Below are 25,465 nucleotides of genomic sequence, written 5' to 3'. Positions count from 1 at the left end.
TCCATTATTGTATTGTATTGTATTCTAGTGGAGATCTTGTGTCTATCAAGAATGGCTTCTCCCAGAATCCAAAAAGCAAATGGGGCTATATTGAAACCTTTTTTCCCCGCTGAAATTAAATATTTGGTTTCTTTCTTCTCAGTGCTCTGTCAAAAACAACAGCTATCAGTCTTGAATGAGAGAATATGTGACACTATCAATAAAACTTTTCATTTATTGGCACATGATTGGTGGGAGTCTAATGGTGTTTTGTAAGTGTGGTGTAGTCATGCAATACCCTACTTTTTAGTTGCCTATTCCCCACCCTCCTCTCAGGATAAGCAAATTTAGATACAATGGACATTGTGCCGTAGTAGTAGTGATATATCTCACTCCTCTTTCCAAAATACAAATCTCATAGATATTGTTGTTTTTCCCAAGGTATTCCATCTGTGTATTCGTGTAAAACACACATTTCTATCCCACTGCAAACAAAAGACTTGTTTGTCATTTCAAAAGACACTATCTGTTTCATTTAGAATACTACTTGTTTGACATACTATTCCTTTTAAATCTTAATCAATTGACCAATAAATTTAAGATAATCTAACTCTGGATTGTGGTCAGAATGTGAAGATAATTATCAGGGGTTTTTTTTTCCTGCTTAGATACCCTGTTATCTGAATGGAATTTAATGCAACAGAGCTCTGGAACACAGTATTTATGTGAAATCAGTTCAGCAAATCATCTAAAAGATGAATTTTTGCAAAGTATTCAGCTGAGAAGACTGCTTTGATTTTCCCCTTTGTAATCTTCCCTATTATTTTTTTCCTCTAACTGAACTGTCATTTTAAAAAATCTTGCTGTTTGATTAAAAATATCAAACTTTTGCAGAATATTAAAAATACCCTTCTTTTATCTTTTAAAATACATTTTATAGAAGTTGTCACCTAGCCTAAACCTGCCTGAAATTTAGTGGGCGCCATGGGAGCAAGAGAAGGGAAGAAAGTTGAAAGCAGTGCACTATTGCGAAACAAGCCCTCCCCTGCTGTAGGTAGATAAGAGGTGGAACTTGCATTGCAACATAGCAGACGATTCTGCAGATGACACTGCTGATGTCAAAAAAATTGAGCCACATCAGCTCTGCTTAGATGGCAAAAGTCTAAGAAATATCACAGCTACAGCATAAGCTACACCGGAAAGCTGAACAATCACACCAGATGATATAGTATGGCAAACACTTCTGTAGTATTGCCAAAAAAAAAAGGAGGGGAAAAAACCCCCTATACTTGTGATGGGGAACCTATGGCACAAGTGCCACAGGTGCCACACAGAGCCATATCAGAGGGCACGCAAGGCGTTGCCCTATGTCAGCTCCAGCAGGCTACGTAGCTTCTGCTCTGGAAATCTCACACTATTTACCAGAGCTTACAAAACTTTTGCCAGACCCAGCCTAGAATACAGCTCATTTGTTTGGAACCCATATCGCATCTCAGACATTAACACCCTTGAAAATGTTCAAAGATACTTCACAAGAAGAGCCCTTCACTTCTCCACTCGAAACAGAATACCCTACGAGACTAGACTTTCAATCCTGGGCCTAGAAAGCTTAGAACTAAGACACCTTAAACATGATCTAAGTATTGCCCACAAGACTGTATGCTGCAATTTCCTGCCTGTCAAAGACTACTTCAGCTTCAACCACAACAACACAAGAGCACACAACAGATTCAAGCTTAATATTAACCGCTCCAAACTTAACTGTAAAAAATATGACTTTAGTAATCGGGTTGTCGAAGCGTGGAACTCATTACTGGACTCCGTAGTATCATCCCCTAACCCCCAACATTTTACCCTTAGACTATCCACGGTTGACCTCTCCAGATTCCTAAGAGGTTAGTAAGGGGCGTACATAAGCGCACTAAAGTGCCTTCTGTCCCCTGTCCTATAGTCTCTCCTATATCGCGTATTTCTTCTCTACTATATCCTCTATAACCTTCATTGTGTATTATTGTGTATTGGACAAAATAAATACATAAATAAAATAAAATATGCATGATGGCCAGCTGATTTTTCCTCTTAGGGAAGGTTGTTTCACCCTTTGGAGGCTTCAGGGAAGTTTCCCTAAAGCTAGTGATGGGCTCCTACAGGTACAGTCAGGTATGTAGAACCGGTAGAATTTTTTTCTTCTTTTTTTCCCTTCTGAGCTCTGGGTATGTTTTTCCTATCATAGTAAATGAGGTTGAATGTGTATAATTTTAGAAGAGGTGTGTGTGTGTGTGTGTGTGTGTGTGTGTGTGTACATACACTTACAGTTTATATAGTAGATAATGTATATTGTTGTGTGCCTGTATGTAATATGTATGTACACATATGGCATATATACATAGAATTAAATAGTATATTTTGGATGTTCAGCAATAGTAAATAGATAGGGAAATTGTATCTCTTTGAGGCGAGGCAAGGCCAGGCACCCTAACCCAAACCCTTGATGTGAGTGACATCAAGTTGGCCACCTTTAACCAGTCATATGACCTTTGAGCATGGGTGGGCTACTAGCCGGAACGCCTAATTGGGCTTGCCTCCACGGCTCTGGAGGTCCCGTGAGTTTCAGCAGAGTTACGCTGATGCGCCCGTGCAGGTAGCAAAATCGTGCAAAGAGAACCAGGTCCAAATGCGTGCAAGCAAAAACCCTTACTGGGACTTGGGCGCAGCTGCGTTCTCCATGCACGATTCTGCTACCTGCACGGTGCAGCAGCATAACTCTGCCTAAACTTATGGTACCTCCAGAGCTGCGGAGGCAAGCCCGATTAGGCATTCTGGCTAGTAGTCCACCACTGCCTTTAAGCCAGCGTGCCGCGAGACATGGTCAGGTGTGCCGCCAAGCTCCAGCTGGGCGGGGCACTGCCGGTACTTCCGTCCTGGGGCTCCCGCTCGCAGCTGTCCCCCAGCTCCTGCTCGATGCCGCGGTTTTCGGCGCTCTCCTGCTGGGCCCCAAAGAAGGAAGGCAGGAAGAAGGAGAGCTCCATTCTTCACGCTTTTTTCTCGCCTTCTTTGGGGCCCAGCAGGAGAGCGCCGAAAACCGCGGCATCGAGCAGGAGCCGGTTGACAGCTGCGAGCGGGAGCCCCAGGACGGAAGTACCGGCAGCGCCCCGCCCAGCTGGAGCTTCTCTGGCGTCGACGGCAAGTGTCCTTTGTGGCCCGGCGGGAGGGCACTGGCGATGGGAGCAGGGGGGGGGTGGCCGCAGCGGCCGCAGGCAGTCGCAGGGAGATGGCGGCGGCGAGAGGGAGCGCTCTCTCTCTCAGCTGACTGCAAGCGGGAGCCCTGACGGTGGCGGTTGGACGTGCAGCTGGACATCGTACATGCTGGCGCTGCGGGCCTGGCATATACGGTGTCCAGCAGCACGTCCAGCTGCCACCGTCAGGGCTCCCGCTTGCAGTCAGCTGAGAGAGAGAGAGAAAGAAAGAGAGACATATAAGAGAGGCAGAGAGAGAGAAAGAGAGACATAGCAAGAGAGGCAGAGAAAGAGAGACAGAGCAAGAAAGAGAGGCAGAGAAAGAGAGATAAAGAGAGAGAGAAAAAGAGAGACATAGCAAGAGAGGCAGAGAGAGAGAAAAAGAAAGAGACATAGCAAGAGAAAAAGAGAGACTTAGCAAGAGAGGCACAGAGAGAGAGAGAAAGAGAAAGAAAGAGAGACATAGCAAGAGAGACAGAGAGAGAGAAAGAGAGAGAAAGAAAGAAAGAGAGATAGCAAGAGAGGCAAAGAGAAAGAAAGAGACATATAGCAAGACAGTGAAAGAGAGAGAGAGAGCAAGAGAGAGAGAAAAAAGCAAGAAAGAGATAGTAAGAGAGACAGAGAGAGAGAGAGAGAGCAAGGGAGAGAGAAAGACATAGAGGAAGGGAAGGAGGGAGAGAGAAAGAGAGCAAAAAAGAGAGGAAGAAAGAAAGAAAGAGGGATGGAGAGAGAGAAAGAAGGGAAGGAAGGAAAAGAGAGAAAGAGGGAGAAATAGAGCGAAAGGGAGGAAGAGAGAGGGGTTTTTTGTCCAAACTTTTCTTTAGCCCGCTCCCTCGCCCCGGCCCCCCCTTTCAGTGTTCCCCAGGATTTTGAAAATATGAATAATGTGCCGCGGCTCAAAAAAGGTTGGGAAACACTGCTTTAAGCCACCCTCAGTCACGATTGTCAAGCCACTCCCACATGGTCACATGGCCGGCAAGCCCCACCCACAAAATAAGCCACGCCCACAGTGTGGTAGTAAAACTTTTTGCAGCCCTTCACTGCCTGAAACCCCAGAGTGCAAAAAACTGCCCAACAAGCAAACCAGAAATTCGGAAAAAATGGACTTCCAGTTTGTTGTTGTGCTGTTTTTTTGCACTCTGGAAGGTTTAAGGAAGCTTCCTGAAGCCCCGGAGTGCGAAAAACAGCACAATGGGCAAACGGCACAACGGGAAAACCGAAACAGACTTCTGGTTTGCTCATTGTGTTGTTTTTTGCACTCTGGGGTTTCAGGAAGTTTCCCTGAATCCTCCAGAGTGCAAAAACAGCACAATGGGCAAACCTAACAGTTGTTTTCTGAACTTCTGGTTTGCCCATTTTTTTCAGTGTCCCAGGCTTCAGTGAGGCCTGTGCGCATGTGCAGGGAAGGGGGGATTGTGTGCATGCACAGGGGCAGTGCAGGTGGGGTTGCACATGTATAGGGAGGGAAAGAAGGGGTTTGGGCACATGCAAGCATGCTAGCACATGCACACACAACTTTTTGGCATGCAAACCAAAAAGGTTTCATCATCACTAGTCTATACGGACATGCTTAGGAAACTATCAGGAGCCAGTGTGATTTTATTTAGAAAATTGTTCTGTTCCTTTTATAAATTTGCAACTATAAACTGTCCACGTGTGCTTACATATTACATACTGTAGTGGCCAAAATTGTGAAACTTTTTGGGAAAATTATATTTTTGAGGTTTGATGGCTAATAACAACATTTTGGGGGAGGGAGCAGTACCATATATATATATATATATGTCACATGTTTAAGCTGAATTTGAAAATTAAGGGAGACTAGGATAGATCTATTTCGGCCTTATTTTGGCCTCATCAGCTAGCCATACCCACTGGGACTTGAACCTGCAACCTTTGCCTTGTAAGGCAGAGAATTATCCTCTAGGCTACAGTATCCAATCCCTTCAGCTCTGTACCAGGGAAGGGTTACATTTTGTGTCGAATCACCCTGGTATATTGAAGGAACATCACAGTTCCTTTTTATATATGGAAAGATAATTTAATCAAGAATGTAGTGCAACAAAGTTTATTCAATTTTTTGCCCTCTTCTTCCAAACTATTTTCACCTTACAAACCCAAGCCACCACCACTGGGATGCCCCACCTCCGGACTTCTGTTGCCAGCGAAGTGCCCGTTTTTGCGATGCTGCAGGGGAATCCCAGCAGCACAAAAACGGGCGCTTCGCTGGCAACGGAAGTCTGTAGGTGTGGTTTCCCAGCGGGTTTTGAGGACTTCTGTGTTTTGGCGATGCTGCAATTTCGCTGAGGCTCCCCTCACTGGGAAACTGCACCTCCGGACTTCCGTTGCCAGGGAAGCACCTGTTTTTGCGCTGCTGGGATTCCCCTGTAGCATCACAAAAACACGGAAGTCTGGAGGTGGGGTTTCCCATGGAGGGGAGCCTCAGGGGAATCCCAGCAGTGCAAAAATGGGCGCTTCGGCTGGCAAAAGGGGTGAATTTTGGGCTTACATGCATTAATCGCTTTTCTATTGATTCCTATGGGAAACATTGTTTCGTCTTACAAACTTTTCACCTTACAAACCTCGTCCCGGAACTAATTAAGTTCCTAAGACGAGGTATCACTGTATCTGTATTCCATGAAAAGTTATAGCCAAATAACCAGAAAAAGGAAGCACAACTTGCTTAGGTTGATATCAGGTAGCTTTTCTTCCTCTAATTGTAGCCAATTAGCATGAGTGTTTAGAGAGCCAATCAGATGCCATCTTGTTTTGGCAATTAGCCTATCAGATCACAGTAGGATTCAGTTATTGATGTCATGTATTGAAGCTGAGAGGGGGGACATTTGTCAGTGTGTTATGTGATCGCTATCAAGTTGATTAGTTTTTTGTGTTCTTTCATTTAGTGAGCTTGTAAAACTTAACGATGTTAAAGTAATGGTGCAAAGAGTTGACTGGTAGCCCAGAAAGTAATGTAAAATAGTATTAAGTTTATTTATTATTAGAGTTGGAAGGGATCTTTCAGGTCATCTAGTCCAACCCTCTGCTTGAGCAGGAGACCCTATTTGGTGAACAAGGCTACAGTTATAAAGAAATTAGAAGAAAAGTTGGTGGCAATTAACGAAAGGTAGCATTTCTAAGTTTTTGAAGACGTGTAAGGAGACTCAGTCACTACAAAATCACATTGGTAAAGGCAGGAAAAGGTGCACAACAAGAAGTGATGATAAAAGAATTAAGAGATCGTGCCTATCTGAGAGAAGAAAGTCATCTGGGTGTGTGCACGATGAAATGGAACAATGCAAAGTTGAGTGCAAGGACTTTTCGGCACAGACTTTAGGAATTTAACCTAGAATCTAGAATTCCACCAAAAAGACCACTTTTATCTCTCAAACAAAGGTTAAAAAGACAAAACTGGACTAAAACCCATGTTACCAGGCCAAGGAAACAATGGGACCATGTTATTTGGACTGATGAGAATGGTGTTATTAGCCATCAAACTTCAAAAATACTGTACTTTCCCCAAAGGTTTCCACAATTTTGGCTACTACTGAATCTTTATGCATTTTTTGACCCGACTTTACACCATACTAAATCTCATACTCTTGAGTGAGCTGATTTATTTTTATTTTTATTTTATTTTATTTGTCAAAATGTGTACAAGTATGGTATAAACATAAACAAAAGCAAGTAGGTACAGGTAAATTTGGACAATAGGACAGGGATGGTAGGCACGATGTTGGTTTAGGCACACCCTTTCCCAGGATTGAAGAAAATTTATTTATATTATATTATATTATATTTATTTTATTTTTTATTATTTTATTTTATTTTATTTTTCCAATACACAATAATACACAATGAAGGTTATAGAGGATATATACGAGTAGAATGTATCAAATAGAGTATAAAAGAGAAAATAGAAAGAGTAGCAGAAAAGATATAAGAGATAGAACAGAAAATATATGAGATATAGGAGAGACTATAGGACAGAGGACGGTAGGCACTCTGGTGCACTTATGTACGCCCCTTACTGACCTCTTAGGAACCTGGTGAGGTCGACCGTAGATAGTCTAAGACCGTAGATACTCTACAATTTCCCAGGATTGGAGAAAATTCACTCTTCGAATCCTAGAAGTCTTATTGATTTACCCATTAATCGTTTCGAGCAAGCTATGGATTCGTTTTTTCTCTTTAAAACTGGACTCTGAGCAGGGTGAGCCTAGTTGTCACTGAATCCTGCCTGTCAATTCAACGCAACACCTGACCGCGATGACGTCCGCCGGAGCGCTATCCCTTTAAATCTCTGCTGCGCCTCCAAGGCCACCGTTTTCCAGCCCTTTAAGCCCCGCCTACGGCTGCGGGCTCCTCCGTTCCGGAAGTGCCACGTGTACCGAGTGCGCCTGCGCGGCCTCCGTTTACTTTCTTCCGGTGTGAAGAGCAGGTCCTCCCCTCCTGGGCTTGGCGCCGGAGCAAGGCTCAGAGACGCCCGCAAAGCGACCCTGTTGCTTGCCGCTATGGCCCAGCCGGGAAGGCCCGCGTATAATAGCCTTACTAGAGCCGGCCAGCCGCCGCCGCCACCGCAGCAGCAGCCGTACAGCAATGGTGAGTGAGGCCGGCCGCACCCCGGGTCATGTTAGGGGGCCACTGACTCATCTTAAAGCGGGGCTTGAATGTCGGGATTCCCTCGGCAGGACGGTCCTATGTCACGGCGCGGGGGATCCGTGTACGTGGCGGCCGTATGCCCCCCCCCCTCGGTTGTCGCCCCTCGCGGAGCAGAATGGCACTTCGGGCTTTTTTTTTTTTTTGCTAGGCGGGCTCCCCTGCTTTCCAATCCCGAGGCCGTGGCTTCCCTTCCGTGCTTGGGTGTATAATAGGGAGGTCCTGGGCAGAAAGGACAAGCTGCAGCAGTCTGGCATCCGCACTCGTAGCAGCTTATGGGGCATTTTCTTACTATTCTTGGGGCGAGACAGCGATGGGAGCTCCCTGTATGTATCGCTCCCTGGCGATGCTCTTAACGATGAAACCGCCTGCCGCTTGAGAGTGTTTCCCAGAATTTAACGCGAATACACGGGATGCGGCTCCCAGAGGGAGAAAGAGGTTAATCTGGGTAGCAGAATATACCATTTATTTATATATACAGTATACACACACACACACACACACACACACACATATACACACACACATACATACATACACACACACACACATACATATATGGCAGTACCCGATGAGCTTTGTGAGAGAGAGCATGTCTTTTTTATTATTATTATTATTATTATTATTATTATTATTATTATTATTATGCCGCCCTATCCCGAAGGACTCAGGGCAGTTTACAACAGTAAAACAATAAAACAGTATAAAATCAATTTACAGCATTAATAATAATATAGAACCCATAAATCTTGTCCATGCAATCATATCATATCATACATCCAAAAACTTATTTAGGCCGATTTAAAAGATGTCAGTTCTCAGATATCAGCAGCACTTGAGGACAGGATTCTTAAAACAGGATGTTTCATGATGGAGCAATACACTTACAATACTGATAATCCTCCCAGCTGTATTGGCTAATGGAATGATGAGTTTTGAGGATGATTGCCCTAAAATTCTGACTGTTACCTGTGCCCAGGTACTCCTGCTTTCTCTAAAAGAAAATTCAAAATTCAGGTGCAAACATGGCATTTAATGACAACTGAACAAGGAAAATTAATTCTCAGTGGAAATCAGAATAAAGGGATGGTTTTACAATGCTCCAAAGTCCCTCAAATGTTTGTGTCTCTGTATAAGTAATTGATCAGTTACCCTTTTGAGACGGCTTCCCAGCTGAGCATTCTTCTGTAAAAAAAAATAATACCCTAGTTGCATAAAAGAAAGAAAAGGCGCTGTTGTGAAGAGAATTGCTTACGGAATGGATGCTGCTTGCTTTCTGGGATCTGTGGGTGTAAAGAATGCAGTGCATAATTCAAATCCTCCTGGTTTAAGGAGTTCATTATGCTGGTATAATCAGAAAATCTATCAGCTGACTACTTGCTCAATTTCTCCTCCTCAATCAAAGCTATCAAATGAGGCTGGTTGAGGAACTGTGTAAACTGCCTCATTTGTGTGTGTACCTGTGTGTTCTTCTGGTAAAAATAGAGCGATATTTAGCTGTGTTTCACTGTATAGTTTCATAGTTGGATGTTGACAATAATTAGTATTTTAATTAGTAATTAGGAAGAGAATCAAATTGCACTAGTACTTACAAGAGTTGTACACATTTTGTTTCTTAAAAGACTGAAACTGTGGTTCCATAAGTATGCTTCTGTAATATAGAACTTTGCCCTTTCCCCTTTACTACACCAATTTGTAGTTAAGGGTCATAGGTTACATTATGTGAGTTTCCTATTCACATGCAAAGTGTAGAATTCTAAATCAATATAGGCCTTATAAATTATAAAGTGATAGTGGCACCAAGTTAGCTGGAAATGACAATTGTTTATTGCAACAGGATTCTTGCGCTGGAGCTGGTGAGCAACAAATGGAGATGTAGAAAGAATGCAAGCCAATGGTACTCTTTTGTGTGGTGCAAACTGATTTTATTTATTGATTTTGTCAAGTATGTATTGGTAATATATATAGATATAACAATGTTTATATACATGAGATGGGTACTGATAGGAGGGAACATTAGGACAGGGACGGTAGGCACGCTAGTGCACTTATGCACACCCCTTACTGACCTCTTAGGAATTGGGTGTGGTCAACAGTAGACAGTCTAAGGGTAAAATTTTGGGGGTTTGGTGACGAAACTACAGGGTTGATTAGTAAATTCCAGGCATTAACCACTTGGTTGTTAAAGTTGTATTTTCTACAGTAAAGTTTGGAGTGGTTCACTTTGAGTTTGTATCTGTTCTGTGCTTGTGTATTGTTGTGGTTGAAGTTGAAGTAGTTGTTGACAGGAAAGATGTTGTAGCAGATGATTTTATGAGGTATGCTTAGGTCATGCCGAAGGCGACATAGTTCTAAGCTTTCTAAGCCTAGGATAGAAAGACAACGTAGTTCTAAGCTTTCTAAGCCTGGGATTCCAAGTCTGGTTGCATAAGGTATTCTGTTGCAAGTAGAGGAGTAGAGTAGAGGAAGAAGAGTAGCATTAGATTTTGATATCTTACAGATTAATCAAGATGAACATATAGACATGGTGTGTGATTTTTAATCAATATGGTCTTGATGCAAATTATGGTACAGGTAGTCTATGAGTTACAATTCTAGATGATGTTTAAGTATACTACCCATACATTTTTAGCTAAAGGAAGCAGTGAATCCCATCTCCCCCGGGCCTATACAGTTTATGCATGGTATGTTTGTGTGTATGTTTTGCTTTTTAATAAGGGGTTTTTAGTGACTTTTAATTATTATATTTGTTATACATTGTTTTATTATTGTTGTGAGCCGCCCCAAGTCTGCGGAGAAGGGCGGCATACAAATCTAATTAATAATAATAATAATAATAATAATAATAATAATAATAATAAATAATTTTAACTATGCATTATATAAAATATACATTGTTTTAACACTCCTGGATTCTCAACATATTTAGTTTCAATAAGTAACTCTGGTGTTGAAAGAAAAAATCTTGTTCCATCTGTATTTTCTATACCATGCATGATTTTATATTCTATCATGTGATCTCTCTTTATCTAAAAGCCCCAGATACTCCTTGTAGTCCTTGACTTACAATCACAATTGCACCCAAAATTTATTTTGCTAAGCAAGATAGTTAATTGAGTTTTGCCCCGTTTTACAACCTTTCTTTCTTGTTGAATGAATCACTGCATTTGTTAAATTAGTTGCACAGTTAAATGAATCTGGTTTCTCCATTGGCTTTGCTTGTCAAAACGTGATCACATGATCCTGGGACAGTGCAATCATCATAAATAGGTATCTGAATGTATGACCACAGGGATGCTGCAATGGCTGTAAGTATGAACAATGTTCATAAATCACTTGTGAAATGGTTGTAAGTCAAGGATTGCCTGTATAGCGTACTATCTATCTTTAGTTGAAACAATTTTAAACTTGTATAAATTTTATATTTTAGTTTGTATATATGGACTTATGATTATTTTTAGAAGTAATTTTTAAATTATATTTTAATTAATTAAAGATATGCATTTCTAGCTTATGATATATCCCCAAGACTCATTTGAGATTGTTGCACAGAATTCTGATTGTGGTTTGTGGTTACCCAAAATTTTGTGCAGCTTCTGCAGCAATAAAAGCAACAATTCTGACTAAACTGCAGTTTTAAATAGATATACTGTACATACAGAATTACAAAGTGACGAGTTGATATAAGAATGTTCTCTTATTAAAAATGTATGATTCTGAATTAAGGAATTATAGATTCTATTTGTTTTTACATTCAGGGCAAGCCTAGTGAGAAAACATGTTTGTCTTATGCTAGACAAAATAATAAATTGTCATTCTCCATTATCTTTCTGCTTTTCCAGCCCAGTAGTGGCAGTATTCATAGTCTGTTTGAAGACTGGATTTCACTAATATTATTTAAAGGAATCAGATTTCTGTAACTCCATAAAACTTAAAATAAAACCTCATATTCTTTGTAAAAAGGAAGAGGAGATGGAATTAGGCATTGTATGTAGCAGAAATTCCAATCTGTGATTTTCTGAGCATCAGAGAAAATTTTAAGTCATAATATTATTTGCATTGATGCTGAATATTGCTTTGGAAAAGTAAAGTGTTACAAAGAAACATAATTAGAATACCAATTTGTTTCTGAAGAAAACTTAGGAAAATTTATGTTCAATGCTGCCTTGCAATTATTAGCCATTTTCTATGTAGATAAATGAGTTTTGATCTTGAAAATTCTATAGGAATTATTGTATGGAATGATGGGAACATTTAAGCTTTTACACTTTCCTCCAAAGGAGATGTCCTCTAGACTTGTTATATAATTTGATGCTGTATTTAGTTACACGGGCATAGCATGTTTCAGTGTCTGATGTTTGAATTGTCACAGTGTGACCAGTATCCCTCCCTCCACAAAGGGCATTTGTGGTTGTGATTTGCAGCAGTTCTGAAAAACTAGAAATTTTGCTATGGAGCTCCCTATTTTCTCATTTCAAGGCAATTTCAGTTAGATATGCCTCTTTGTGTTTTAAAACTATTTTTAGTAGTTATTATTTTTCTTATAGGTCCTATTGAATTTAAATCTGTCCATACTGTACATATTCTATAGGTTCTTACTTTGGCTGATTTAATTCTAATAGCTTTTGGTCAGATGAATTTGATCACCTTGTGACATAAATCCATAGTCAGGAACATTGATTGTCTTTAATTACTTTAAATCAGCTTATTCACTAGTAGTTCTTAATAAAATTACAGGTGACCCTCAACCTGGGACCACAATTGAGCCAAAAAATTATGTTGCTAAGTAAGACATTTGTTAAGTGAGTTTTGCCTCATTTTACGAGTTTTCTTGCCACAGTTATTAAGTAAATCACTGGAGTTGTTGAGTTAGTAACACAGCTGTTAGGTGAATCTGACTTCCCCATTGACTTTGCTTGTGGGAAGGTAACAAAAGGGGATCGGATGACCTTGGGACAGTGCAAGCATCATAACCATGAGTCAGTTGCCAAACATCCAAATTTTGATCACGTGACTATGGGGGTGCTGCAGTGGTCATAAGTGTGAAAAATGGTCATAACTTGCTTTTTTCAATGCCTTTGTAACTTTAAACAGTCACTAAACGAACTGTTTAAAGATAGTCCTCGATTTATGACTGCAATTGAGCCCAAAATATCTGTTGTTAAGTGAAACATTTGTTAAGTGAGTTTTACCTCATTTTATAACCTTAGTTGCCGTGCATGGTTGTTAAAGAAATCAGATCAGTTAATAAGGTACTAACCCGGTTGCTAAGTGAATCTGGCTTCTCCACTGGCGATCACATGACCTTGGGACACAGCAAGGTCATAAGTAAGAACCAGCTGCCAAGTATCTGAATTTTGATCACATGATCCAGGGATGCTGAATATCATAACTGAAATATGGTCATAAGTCACATTTTTCCGTGCCATTGTAACTTTGAACAGTCACTAAAAGAACTGTTGCAAGTCAAAGACTACCTGTTCCTGTATATTCTTTGATATAACTTTGAATGAATGGTCTTAAGAATTCCGAGAAGGGTAGGTACAATTTTAGAAACTGTGTGTACTTAATTAGAAAATTCAGATTTCAATAAAATGATTTGTCTGCTTTTCCTACAGTTGAGAAACTATATTAAAACTTTTCCAAAGGTGGTAGGATTAATTGTCTGTTGATATTATTAATTTTTACTAAATACTGTATAGCTTTCTTCATATCTTTAAAATTGCAATAGTGTGCTCTTTTCTCTTTTTGGTCCCATTTTATATTCTTTGTATAGATTCTTCATTGTACAAATTATGTTCTAATATTCGCTATTCATTAACCTTCTTAATCATTACACTTTTATTGAGAAGTCTAGTTAACAAGCCTGTTATGTCTTACGTCTACTGTATATTAGAAAGAATAGTATAAAAAGTTCTTCATTTGTGTTTCTGCTAATTTTTACACTTGATTTTTTAAATTTAAATTTCATCCATCATTTTTATCCCTCCTTATTCATTGTTTCGCTTTGCCTACCATGTTTGCTGTGCAGTGACAGTTGCAGTTATTGATATTAGAGCTATGTCTGTACTGAGTGGCTCTTGCATGGAGAATACGAGGGCAGGGCAAGTTGCAGTAGGAAAGCACTAAATGTCTAGGTGGGGGAGACAGGATTCCTCTGTTCTACCACAGCTGGGCCCAGCTGTTGCCTTGCAGTTGGCTTACAGATCCCACCACTGCCTCCCTCTGTAAGGGAGAATGAGAACACAAGTACAACACTGCAAGAGCCTGGCAATTGGGTGAAAAGCATCTGTATCCACAGAGAGCAGACCAGGACACAGCTGCACCCCTAGCCTTAACCCTGCTGTTCTGTTCGGGTCGTATGCGACCCGAAGCCAAGTTTGAGTCCCTGTAAAAAAATTTCCCTGCATATCTGAAACTTGAAATTTCATGACTATTCATCATTTCAGGGGTTCTCTCTATGAGAATTTTTTTGGGGGGGTGGGGGGCTTAGTTTTTGCTGGGCAAAAAAAGTTACAAATCTTCTGTTCCCGGGTCACCCTGACCCGGACCGAAAACTCTTCATTTGCAGTGCTTATGTTTGGTCTTTTTGAAAGCTTTTTTCACTTGGAAAGTAGTCTGAACATTTCTGCACACAATGGAATGAAAATTGAAATGAAAAAAGTAATTCTTATTGGTTTATTTTGCTGATATAATGCACGCCCCCCCGTTTTTGTGAAAGTTTTTTCAATTTATGGATAGTTTTGCTTGCAAAATGCATTCTATTTTACTGAAGTTGGTGTGGGATTGGTAGCTTGAACATTTCTGAATATAAGAAAAATATAAAGGAACTGAACAAAATGATTCTTGCTGGTTTTTTAACATCAGAAATAAGCCCCCCCCCCCCTCAGCTGCTTGCAACCATTTTCACTTTTTATTTTTTTATGCTCCAAATCCGAAATATTCTTTAAAATCTTAGGCATTCATTTACTCAATTTAACAATGCTGACCATCAAAAAAATATTTGTGGGGGTGGGGGAAAATTTTTTTTTCTGGGCAAAAAAAAAGTCACACTTAGTCTGTTCGGGTCATATAGACCCGGACCAAAATGATTTTTTTTAGGCACTTGAATTTGGTCTTTTTGAAAACCTTTTCAACTGGAAAACTAGTTTGAACATTTATGAACATAATGATATGAAAATTGAACTGGAAAAATTGAGACTTATATTTTTATTTTGATCAAAAAGCCCCTCCCCCCCATCCTTTTTAAATTTCGTGTCAATTTCTATTTTTTAAGGCTACAAATCCCTAAGGAATTTTCCCCCAGAAGGTTTGATATACTAAATTGAACATTTCTGAATATAAGAAAAATATAAATGAACTGAAAAAAATGGTTCTTATTGGTTTATTTTTGCCACAAAAGGGCCACCCCCCCTCGGCCTTGCTGTGTGCCATTATTGTCACTGTTTATACATATTTGTCTAGAAATATTTGGAATATCCTTTTGAAAATCAACCACATTGTAGCCAGAGAACTAATTTTATGAAACAAATCCATTTTACTAAAAAAAAGTATGTAAGTTTGAAATTAACAGCATAATTTTTATATAAATTGAAATAATTGAACACGGGGGGAGGCCTACATTTATGTGCAAAATAAACCAATATGCATCAATTTTTCCAGTTCAATTTTCATATCATTATGTTCAGAAATGTTCAAGCTACCAATCCCACACCAACTTTAGTAAAATAGAATGTATTTTGCTAGCAAAACTATCCATAAAGTGAAGACTATTTAAAAAAACCGGGGGGGGCGTGCATTTCATCAACAAAATAAACCAATATGCATCAATTTTTCCAGTTCAATTTTCATATCATTATGTTCAGAAATGTTCAAGCTACCAATCCCACATCAACTTTAGTAAAATAGAATGTATTTTGCAGGCATAATTATCAATAAACCTAAAGAAAATTCACAAAAACGGAGGGGGGAGGCATATTTATGTGCAAAATAAACCAATAAGGATTAATTTCTTCAGTTCAATTTTCATATCACTGTGTGCAGAAATGTTCAGACTACTTTCCAAGTGAAAAAAGTATTCAAATTGACCAAACATAAGCACTGCAAATGAAGAGTTTTCGGTCCGGGTCAGGGTGACCCGGGAACATAAGATTTGTTACTTTTCTTAAACAGAACAGGAGTGTTAAATTGATATAAACTGTAGACAGGGACAAAACCTGCTTCCGCAGCCACTACTGTTGTTTAATGTGGTTAACGACGTCTCAGTGTGAGGCTAAAAGTGCAACTGCCTGTACACATGGCCTACTTGAAGCTGCCACACAAGATTTTGGCCTATATCCTGTTGTGCCTGGATGTGTGTGTATGTGTGTGTGTGTGTGTGTGGAGGGGCATCAGTTTAAGACTTTTGTTTCAAGTTGCAGAAAATTTGAAGAAATACCTAATATGTATTTTTTCATACAGCTGAAGAGAGATAAACTTTAAGGGAGCAAAACACAAGATGAACTCCATGTACAAAAACTATGGAGAATAATTTTCCTTCTCTCTGTCTTATTATCTTTTGCAGGAGCATATGGATTTTTATCTGGTTATCATCCAGTGCTTCCTAGATCAATTGCTTAGCCAATTATATAGCATTGAAGACATGCGTGTGGTTTAATTAGTTGAATAGTTTTTAATCAGACTTAATTTGGCTGATCCAGAGCAGCATTTGAAATCCTCGGATTTAAAATCAGATTGAAAAATGTAAAAGCGGTACAACAGAAAAAGAGACCAAGCTAAAGACAATTAAATGCTTAGAACATTATTAAAAATTCATATGATTGAAATAAATGGACTTGATCCTGGTTGAGTTTGTATAACCTGTGACATATAAGGAAAGATATGGGAGGGGTTTCTCCCCCTCCTCCTTATATGGGAAAATATTCCCATCCTGTTAGTCTCACCTTCCACATTAATATTTATCTTCCCTAATCTTCTTTTGGAGGAAAAGATTACTTTTTATTGACAAAGGATTAAAAATAACCACTTTTTGTTATTCTTTGGATAAAATATAGAAACACTGTAGGGAATAACAGCATATACTATTGAAAATATACCTAGTTGGGCACAGCAAAGAAGGTAGCTAATGTATTTCTTTTTGTCAGTGCCTTTCCTGAGGTTTTGTAATAGCATCATGCCTCCAGCTTTCTCTAGCGCGTGTAGATAATTGTTTTCTATTTTCAGGTAATGGTTATTCTGTTGACAAAAATGCATGCTTTTTAAAATTATATAATTTACTGTAATGCTGACGTTGATGGTGCTCATGGGTACCTATATTTCATTTGGATTTTTTTTTTTAACTTCTCCAGCATTTCCCTATGATGTCTTTTAAGCCAGTGTTTCCCAACCTTGGCAACTTGAAGACATTTGGACTTCAACTCCCAGAGTTCCCCACCCAGCAAATGCTGGCTAGGGAATTCTGGGAGTTGAAGTCCAAATGTCTTCAAGTTGCCAAGGTTGGGAAACACTGTTTTAAGCCATTGCTAAAGAGAGGGTTTGTACACTTGTGGAGTTGTCGGGATGCACTTACACATCTTAAGTATCTTGATCTTTTACTATGTAATTACAGATAATATAGTTGTGGGATTTATGAGTAATTTTGGAGATTGTAAAACCAAATAAAGTTAGTGGTTGGTATTTCAACTACTGAAATAACCTAAGGTTTTTCAACAAAAATGTTTCTCATTTATTAATTAAAAATGTCTTTCTCTAGGTCCTGTGCCAGGCTCTTTGATGAATTCATCACACTTATCAGATGGACAGGGACATAATTCTTTGATCCCAAATATATATACTCAGCAAATTGCAACAAAGAATCCTCCGCATGCCACCTCTGGACAATATAGCCATGGTACATCTTGGAATATACCTTCTGGTCAGACTCTTAATAGAACCCCAGTGGGCTCTTCTGTGACAGCATCACAGCCAAGTCCTGTTGCCCAAATGCCTTCTTTGTTGCAGAACTCAACTGCTATGTCAACTTCTGATGGTAGTTTTTATTCTGGAAATAATCTCTCCGCTAATTCAAACTGGCAATATGTACAGAATCCTTTGACTCAACCTAATGTAGTATCTCAACCAAATCATTTTGCTCACACGGTAACTTCCCCATTGTTGCCATCAGGGAATTCAAATTTGTCCACAAACTATCATTATGTTCCTTCTGCTGGAGGTCCTCCAGTTCAAAACACCTATACAAGGCAAGGTAAGAAAAAGGAAGCAAATCTATATCATTATATCCCATGTAGGTAAAAATCCTAGGTATTTTTCATCCCAGGTATTCATGATACGCTTGTGAAAGTGAAACTGAGGATTTGTGTAAGTAGGCTTGTACTAAAACAATGGGATTCCCTCAGTCTCCTCCTTCTCCTCCACAACTTCTAAGATTCCACAAATTTGTGTCAGAGGGATTCCCCTTTCATGTTAGAGTTGGATAACCAGTTTAGGCTCTTTCAAATGCTATGCTGCCTTACGGTACTGCAAGTTGTAATTCAGTTGCAGTATTCAGCAGCATCCACCAGAATAGCCAAAGATAAAGAATATTATATCTGGAGAGTTGCAGATTCCTCAGGCCTGTAGGGTAAACAAATAAGATTTCAAACCCTAATTAGCAATAATGTTCTATTTCATTAGCAATAATAAATTTTCTTGCTGTTTAATGAGAGTTATTAGCTGGCAGCTGATTTGTTGCTTAGTGAATTTTCAGCTCTGAAATACAGTGATACCTTGTCTTACAAACTTAATTGGTTCTTGGACGAGGTTCTTAAGGTGAAAAGTTTGTAAGATGAAACAATGTTTCCCATAGGAATCAATGGAAAAACGATTAATGTGTGCAAGCCCAAAATTCACCCCTTTTGCCAGCCGAAGTGCCCATTTTTGCACTGCTGGGATTCCCCTGAGGTTCCCCTCCATAGGAAACCCCACCTCTGGACTTCTGTGTTTTTGCAATGCTGCACGGGAATCCCAGCAGGGGAATCCCAGCATCGCAAAAATGAGCTGGCAACGGAAGTCTGGAGGTGGGGTTTCCCAGCAAAGGGAGCATCAGTGAAATGGCAGCATCGCAAAAACACCGAAGTCCTTGAAACCCCACCTCCGGACCTCTGTGTTTTTGCGATGCTGCGATTTCACCGAGGCTCCCCTCGCTGGGAAACCCCACCTCAGGGGAATCCCAGCAGCGCAAAAATGGGTGCTTCGCTGGCAACGGAAGTCCGGAGGTGGGGCATCCCAGCAGCGGCGATGGGTTTGTAAGGTGAAAATAGTTTGTAAGAAGAGGCAAAAAAATCTTAAACCCCGGGTTTGTATCTCGAAAAGTTTGTTTGACAAGGCGTTTGTAAGACGAGGTATCACTGTACTTGTTAAGTGAGTTTTGCCCCATTTTACGACCTTGCCACCGTTCAGTGAATCAACTGTGGCTAAGTTAGTTACCCAGTTGTTAAGTATAGCTGATTTCCCTAGAGACTTTGCTCACCAGAAGGTCACAAAAGGTGATTATATGACCTTGAGACATAGCAATGTCATAAATATGAACTGGTTGCCAAGTGTCTGAATGTTGATCACATGATCACGAGAAAGCTGCAAGGTCATAACTGAAAAATGGTCATAAGTCACGCTTTTCAGTGACATCGTAACTTTGAACAGTTAGTAAAAGAACTGTTGTAAGCTGAAGACTACTTGTAGTGACTTGTCTTGCCACAGATTAATAGTGCTGATACATTGATGAAAAAAAAGGTAGATGTAGAGAACATTCTATCCCTGCTGGCCTGTGTTGCTAACCTCAGTTCTTGTTGAATGTTCTGTACTTGTCTGTCTATAAAATAATATGATAGAACATATATTTGCATAGAACAGCTCTATGTGAGTCACTATAGAGTTGTAATATTTAAGGGAACTGGAAACCTAATCATCTCTAACTGTAGAAACACATTGCAGTAATATATTTGGTCTTTGTCAGCAACTTCTCATGGGATAATTGCATTGGGTAAGGGCTGTGATTTTGCTTATGTATGATATTAAACTGAAGTTACTGTAGTTTCTCCCCCCTCCCCCCAAATCCAAAGTAATGGTTTGATTTATTCCTAGCATTAAATTCTAAGAAGGCGTGGGCAGCTAAGGCCTCTTTACAATCTGTGAATTTCCACTGTGTGGAATACCCCAGAATACCTGTGGCTCAGATATTCTGGGAGGTGAAGTGCATAGGTTGTAAAGGGACCATAATTCCCACGCATGTGGTGCAGTGGCTATTGTGTAGTACTGCAGGCTACTTCAGATTGTCGACTGCCTGCAGTTTGCCAGTTCCAATCTTGCCAGGCTCAAGGTTGACTCAGCCTTTCATCCTTCCGAGGTCGGTAAAATGAGGATCCAGATTGTTGGGGACAATATGCTCACGCTGTAAACCACTTAGGACTATAAAGCACTGTGAAGTGGTTTATAGGACTAAGTGCTATTGCTATTGTGCTAACTAAGTAATGAACAGATTCTTTATCAAAATAAATTCATTGAGAAACTCTGCTAGGTGTAAGTTCTGCTGGTTCTCGTAGTCAGTTTCACTGCCAGCTAATCCATTAATTTATTTGCCAGTTCAACCTCCTTTAGGACCTCCTGCAGTTGGAAGTCCAGCTTATGCACATCCTTCAGCTCCCCCGTTAGCTCCACCTCCCCCAGCAAGCACTGCATCCCAGGCTGTTCAGAACTCAGCAGGTATGCAAGAAGGTAAGCATTAACGTGGTTATTAGAGGAAGTTGCTTTCAGCCAGTTAGGAGCAAAACATGAATTATGTAGGCTGAATTATGTAAAAGTAATTGAATATGATTGCATGTGCATTCCAGTGGCGATGCTTTATTTGAGAGAAAAGGAAACCACTTAACAGCTGAAAAGAAATAAATACCGTGTTTCTCTGAAAATATGACCTACCCTGAAAGTGAAATCCTAGCTTGATTTTTACACATGCACCCAATATAAGACATAACCCCCAAAATAATCCCTAATTAAGACCCTGGCCACTCCAGAGTGCACAGGTAAAAATTAAGCTAGGATGGGGATGAGAGGGAGCCTCACATACCCCGACACCTGCTTTGCCGGCCCATTTTTTCTGCAGCCAGCAAGGCTTTCCTGAAAGCCTTTGTAGCCGGATCAATCCAGAGCTCTGTTATCAGCTATAGAGGCTTTCAGGAAAGCTTTGTTGGCTGCCGAAAAATTTCCTGAAGGCCTCTGACAGCGAAAAGGAGACCGGGGACAACATGCACAAGTGAGGTGATTTAGTGGATGACATCCCCTGAAAATAAGAGCTGGTGCCTTTTTGGGTGGCAAAAATAAAATAAGACAGGGTCTTATTTTCAAGAAAAAAATGGTAGTATAGGATACATTTTTATGGACCAAGTTTTTTTAACTTCATAAGCCAGGACTGGGTTTATATATTCTACTGCAGTGTTTCCCAACCTTGGCAACTTGAAGATATTTGGACTTCAACTCCCAGAATTCAATTCTGGGAGTTGAAGTCCAGATATCTTCAAGTTGCCACGGTTGGGAAACACTGTTCTACTGAGCTATGATTTATTTTAACCATAATATGTTGAATAGGTCATAGTGGCCTATCTACATATAATGCTAAGCCATAAATCATGATTTACAATCTACATTATGATATCACCTGTGGTCAGTATTATGTATCTAACATATTATTTTGTTAACAGGTAATACTACATGTCCTGCTAATGATGGACTGTCGGTCGTGAACAATTACGATTCAATAGAAGGAGGTGGTTTCCTGGGTAAGATAGTTTTTCTCCCATTTCCATTGCTCAAAGGTGAATTAAATGGGGAATTAATTGTTTCTATTATGCCTGTCCATATACTACTTCAAAACAGCCACACAACACAAATATGAGCTATTTTGCTATAAAGGAAATGTAGTTTCTAGAACTGAAAATTGAACATATATTTATACATTATGTATAACACTGTGACTTAGAAGTGATATGACACCTGCAGTAATTTAAAAGATATTTAGCAATATTCTAATTCTTTACTCATTTCTTTAACTTTTGTCATGCTGGTTAAATAATAATGAAAACCAACATATGTTCCAGATCTATAGAAATTATACCTTACAATAATTGTTAGATATGTGTAAATGCTTACTATATTAGATTTAAATCACTGCTGAGGGCAGCTTCTGTAAATTGTGATATACTTGTATAAAAATTCTGAAATCTTCATGTTTTACTAAAAGAGTTCTATTCTTGTTGATATAATCTGAATAGTTTTTCTACAGTATATGAATAGGCATTAGTAATCAGAGATGCAATTTTATGTTTTATTTTTGAAAAGTAAATATGAAGCAGAATAATGAAGATCAATTTTTTCGGGGTAATATTACTTTAGAACAAAAAAGAACTAAAGAAGCAGATAAATACTTGTGATATTGGAAACCAGACCTGTTCCAGTTCAATTAACTGTGCATTTTTGGAAGTTGTTCTTGAATTCTAAAATTTACAAATATCTTTCTATCTAACTTGCTTTAATATACACTAAAAATGAATTCTTTTAAGAAACAAGCTCCTAATTGTAAGGTTTCTACCTCAGTGATATCTGAAGTAAAATACATTACATTACATTACAAATACACCACCATTACCGTTCTAGATTCTTATAAGTAGCAACAAAAATATATATTGCATGGTTGGTTTAATGACCTTGTAGAGGAGGGTATATAGGTATTCCGCAGCTAACGACCACAATTGAGCTCAAAATTTCTGTTGTTAAGTGAAACATTTGTCAAGTGAGTTTTGCTCCATTGTTTGACCTTTCTTGCCTCAGTTGTTAAGTGAATCAGGACAGTTAATAAGTTAGTAACCTGGTTGTTAAATGAATCTGGCTTCCCCATTGATTTTGCTTGTCAGAAGGTTTCAAAAGGTGATCACATGTAACTGTGCTGTAACTGTGAAAAACGGTCATAAGTCACTTTTTTCAGTGCCATTGTAATTTTGAACAGTCATCAAATGAACTGTTGTAAATCAAGGACTACCTGTAGTATTTAATCTGAAAGTTCATTAAACTTAAAATGTTGCCCTTCTGAACACAACTAAAGAAAAGTAAATTCAGCTTAAGTACATGCAGGATGTAAAAAGTTTTTAGTAATTCATTTTGCATTCAGTACATTTCATAGTTACGTATGTTTGACTCTATATCAGTACAGGAGCAAATTACAGCAGTATAACATTTCATGATACATTCAGTGCCTATCAAATTCAGTTTTGCTTTAATTGCGGAACAGGAGAAATGGCCAGTAACATTTGATACAGGAGGAAGCCATTTAGCAAGGGTTGACTGGGGTGGGTGGGATGTTTAATTTTAATTGGCTCTTATAAGCATGCTATTTCTCCTGAAAAGCAGTTTCATGATCTAATAAGAACTCAGTGAAAGACATTACACGTAGTTTTCATCTTATGTCCACAACGGAGCCCCACATTTTTGCTACTAAATGAGACATTTATTAGAGTTTTGCCCCATTTTATGAACTTTATCTAATTCATCCACTATCACAACCCTTACAGTCTTTAGTTGCAAGAATGATCCACTGGTTCACAGGCTTGCTGGTTAATATTGTGTTTCAGGGCAATAAAGTGCTCAGGTGATCCTTTCAGCACCTGATTCTGATACGCTCAAGCTTTGGGCATTGAGGGACTGAAGAACTAATCTGGGAAAAGTGAAAATAAGTCATGTCCTCTGTGAATTGGTTCTTCCAACGACCTTGGACAACATGACATGCCTTTTATAACAATTTTTGCGATCCATTTGTATTTATACAAACCGTCGGCAAACTGTCTCCTTGCTGACCTTCTGCAGCAAGACATTTATCCATGTTTGAAGGTCTGTTATTTGAAACAAAGAAGCAGCACAAACCAGTTTTATTTATTGTAGATTTGATACTATAAAGCATTCATACCGCATGGTCTTATATACATTTCCGCTCTGTTTCAGTGTTTAAAACATCAGGTCCAAAGTTCCATAGTGTTGATTGAAATGCCATTGCTGGTATGGATTCATGTAATCTTGCAGTTGTATTAGCTGCTGTTTTTATTTACTTTTCCACTTTTAGCTCCAGGTTCAAGCTTGCAACACACTGTAGGACATACCATATTTTTCAGAGTATAAGATGCACCTTTTTCCTCCCTAAAACAGGCTGAAAATTTGGGTGCATCTTATACTCCGAATGTAGCTTTTCGAAGCCCCACCCCCTACCCCATCCTTATGTAGGTGCTATCAATCTTCCAAGCTTCCTATTCCCTCCAAAGAAGGTTTTTTCCAGCCCTAAGTCTTTGCAGGCTTGCTTTCATTCCTACTTCCTCAGAAAAATGCTTTTTTAGCCCTAACCAGGGGATAAAATAATGCGCTGAAGCTGAACAGCCTAGGGAGGCTAGTCAGATGAATACCTGGTAGGTAGATCCTCCCTCCCCCTATTTTCCTCTCCCAAAACTAAGGTGCATCTTATACTCCCATGCATCTTATACTCCGAAAAATACGGTATTATTCAGCTTTCTCTTTGCTTTGTGAATATCAGATCCAGTTTGCTGCTCTGTTCCTAAACATCTGCAGTAGCTCACCCCAAGTCTAAGTTACCTAAGAAGTCTGTTTTTAATGTGTGGCTAAAATTTACTTTGTCTATTTCTAACCACCATTTTTCTGCCGACTGGTGAACTACATGCTTGAGCACTCTGTGATTCAAGTTAGAATTTTTACTAAACTTTGAAAACGCATTCCCAGCATTCCCAGATTAAAAAGAATGCCAATCCTTTTCAGAATAATGTACAAAAGAAAGCTAATCCATGTGAATAAGATATGATGTTCGCAAATCTGCAGACTTGAACACTGGCTGGATTACTTCAAAAATATGGAACTTTGATCATAGAATATAGGTGAAGCCCTAGCCAAAATAAAGGTTTTTGTATCTGAAATCCCAAGTTAAAGATTGGCCTAGAATTTCTTTTTAAATTTACGAATACCAAGTCTTCACTGGAATACGGTGACATAAGTGTATTTATTAATGTGAACACTGAACATGCTTCGGATCTCCAAAGCAGATGCTTGGAGATCTTAAACTGAAGGCAACCGGTTGACTGTGATGATTTAAGTCAGCGATATTCCTGCCTGGGGCGGGAGAGGGGGAACTAAAATTAGATATTATGTTTGTAGTTTTAGTTTGAATGATATTACTTTTTTTGAAAGTATTTAAGTTTAAATTTTTTTTAAAAAAAACCACACATTTACTTGTCTGTAAAGTAATGCTGTATAACAGTGATGGCAAACCTTTTTGGGCTTGGGTGCCAAAAGAGTGCGCGTAGGGGTGATAGCGCCCATTTGTGTGCCCACACTCATAGTGCAATGCTCTCCCCCACGCACACGTACACAGTCCCCCTGCATTCTCCCCCTCCCCTATGCATGCATACAGGCTTTACTGAAGCCTTCGGACTTCCAGGAGGTTTGTTGGGCATTTTTCGCCATCCCCAGGATTTAGGAAAGCAAAAAAAGGGCCAACTGGAAGTTTGTTTCTGGGCCAT

General features: G+C 39.4%; 1 protein-coding gene across 2 annotated transcripts in view; it reads left to right on the top strand.

Moving 5' to 3' along the window:
• Positions 1-7,578: 7,578 nt before the first annotated feature.
• Positions 7,579-25,465, top strand: part of SEC24A (SEC24 homolog A, COPII coat complex component) — a 44,305-nt gene continuing 26,418 nt past the window's right edge. The window contains exons 1-4 of one of the 2 annotated variants that reach the window (XM_070739228.1): positions 7,579-7,814; positions 17,623-18,114; positions 20,487-20,618; positions 21,599-21,676. In XM_070739228.1, the coding sequence (XP_070595329.1) occupies positions 7,727-7,814; positions 17,623-18,114; positions 20,487-20,618; positions 21,599-21,676 (790 nt within the window). In that variant the 5' untranslated portion in view covers positions 7,579-7,726. The remainder of the gene's footprint in view (positions 7,815-17,622; positions 18,115-20,486; positions 20,619-21,598; positions 21,677-25,465) is intronic. The other variant, XM_070739227.1, reaches the window with a different exon arrangement.

The sequence above is a fragment of the Erythrolamprus reginae genome, chromosome 2 (assembly GCF_031021105.1).
Source record: "Erythrolamprus reginae isolate rEryReg1 chromosome 2, rEryReg1.hap1, whole genome shotgun sequence".
Taxonomy (NCBI): Eukaryota; Metazoa; Chordata; class Lepidosauria; order Squamata; family Dipsadidae; genus Erythrolamprus; species Erythrolamprus reginae.
Note: the sequence above shows the minus strand (reverse complement) of the source record. Positions and strands in the feature narration are given on the sequence as shown.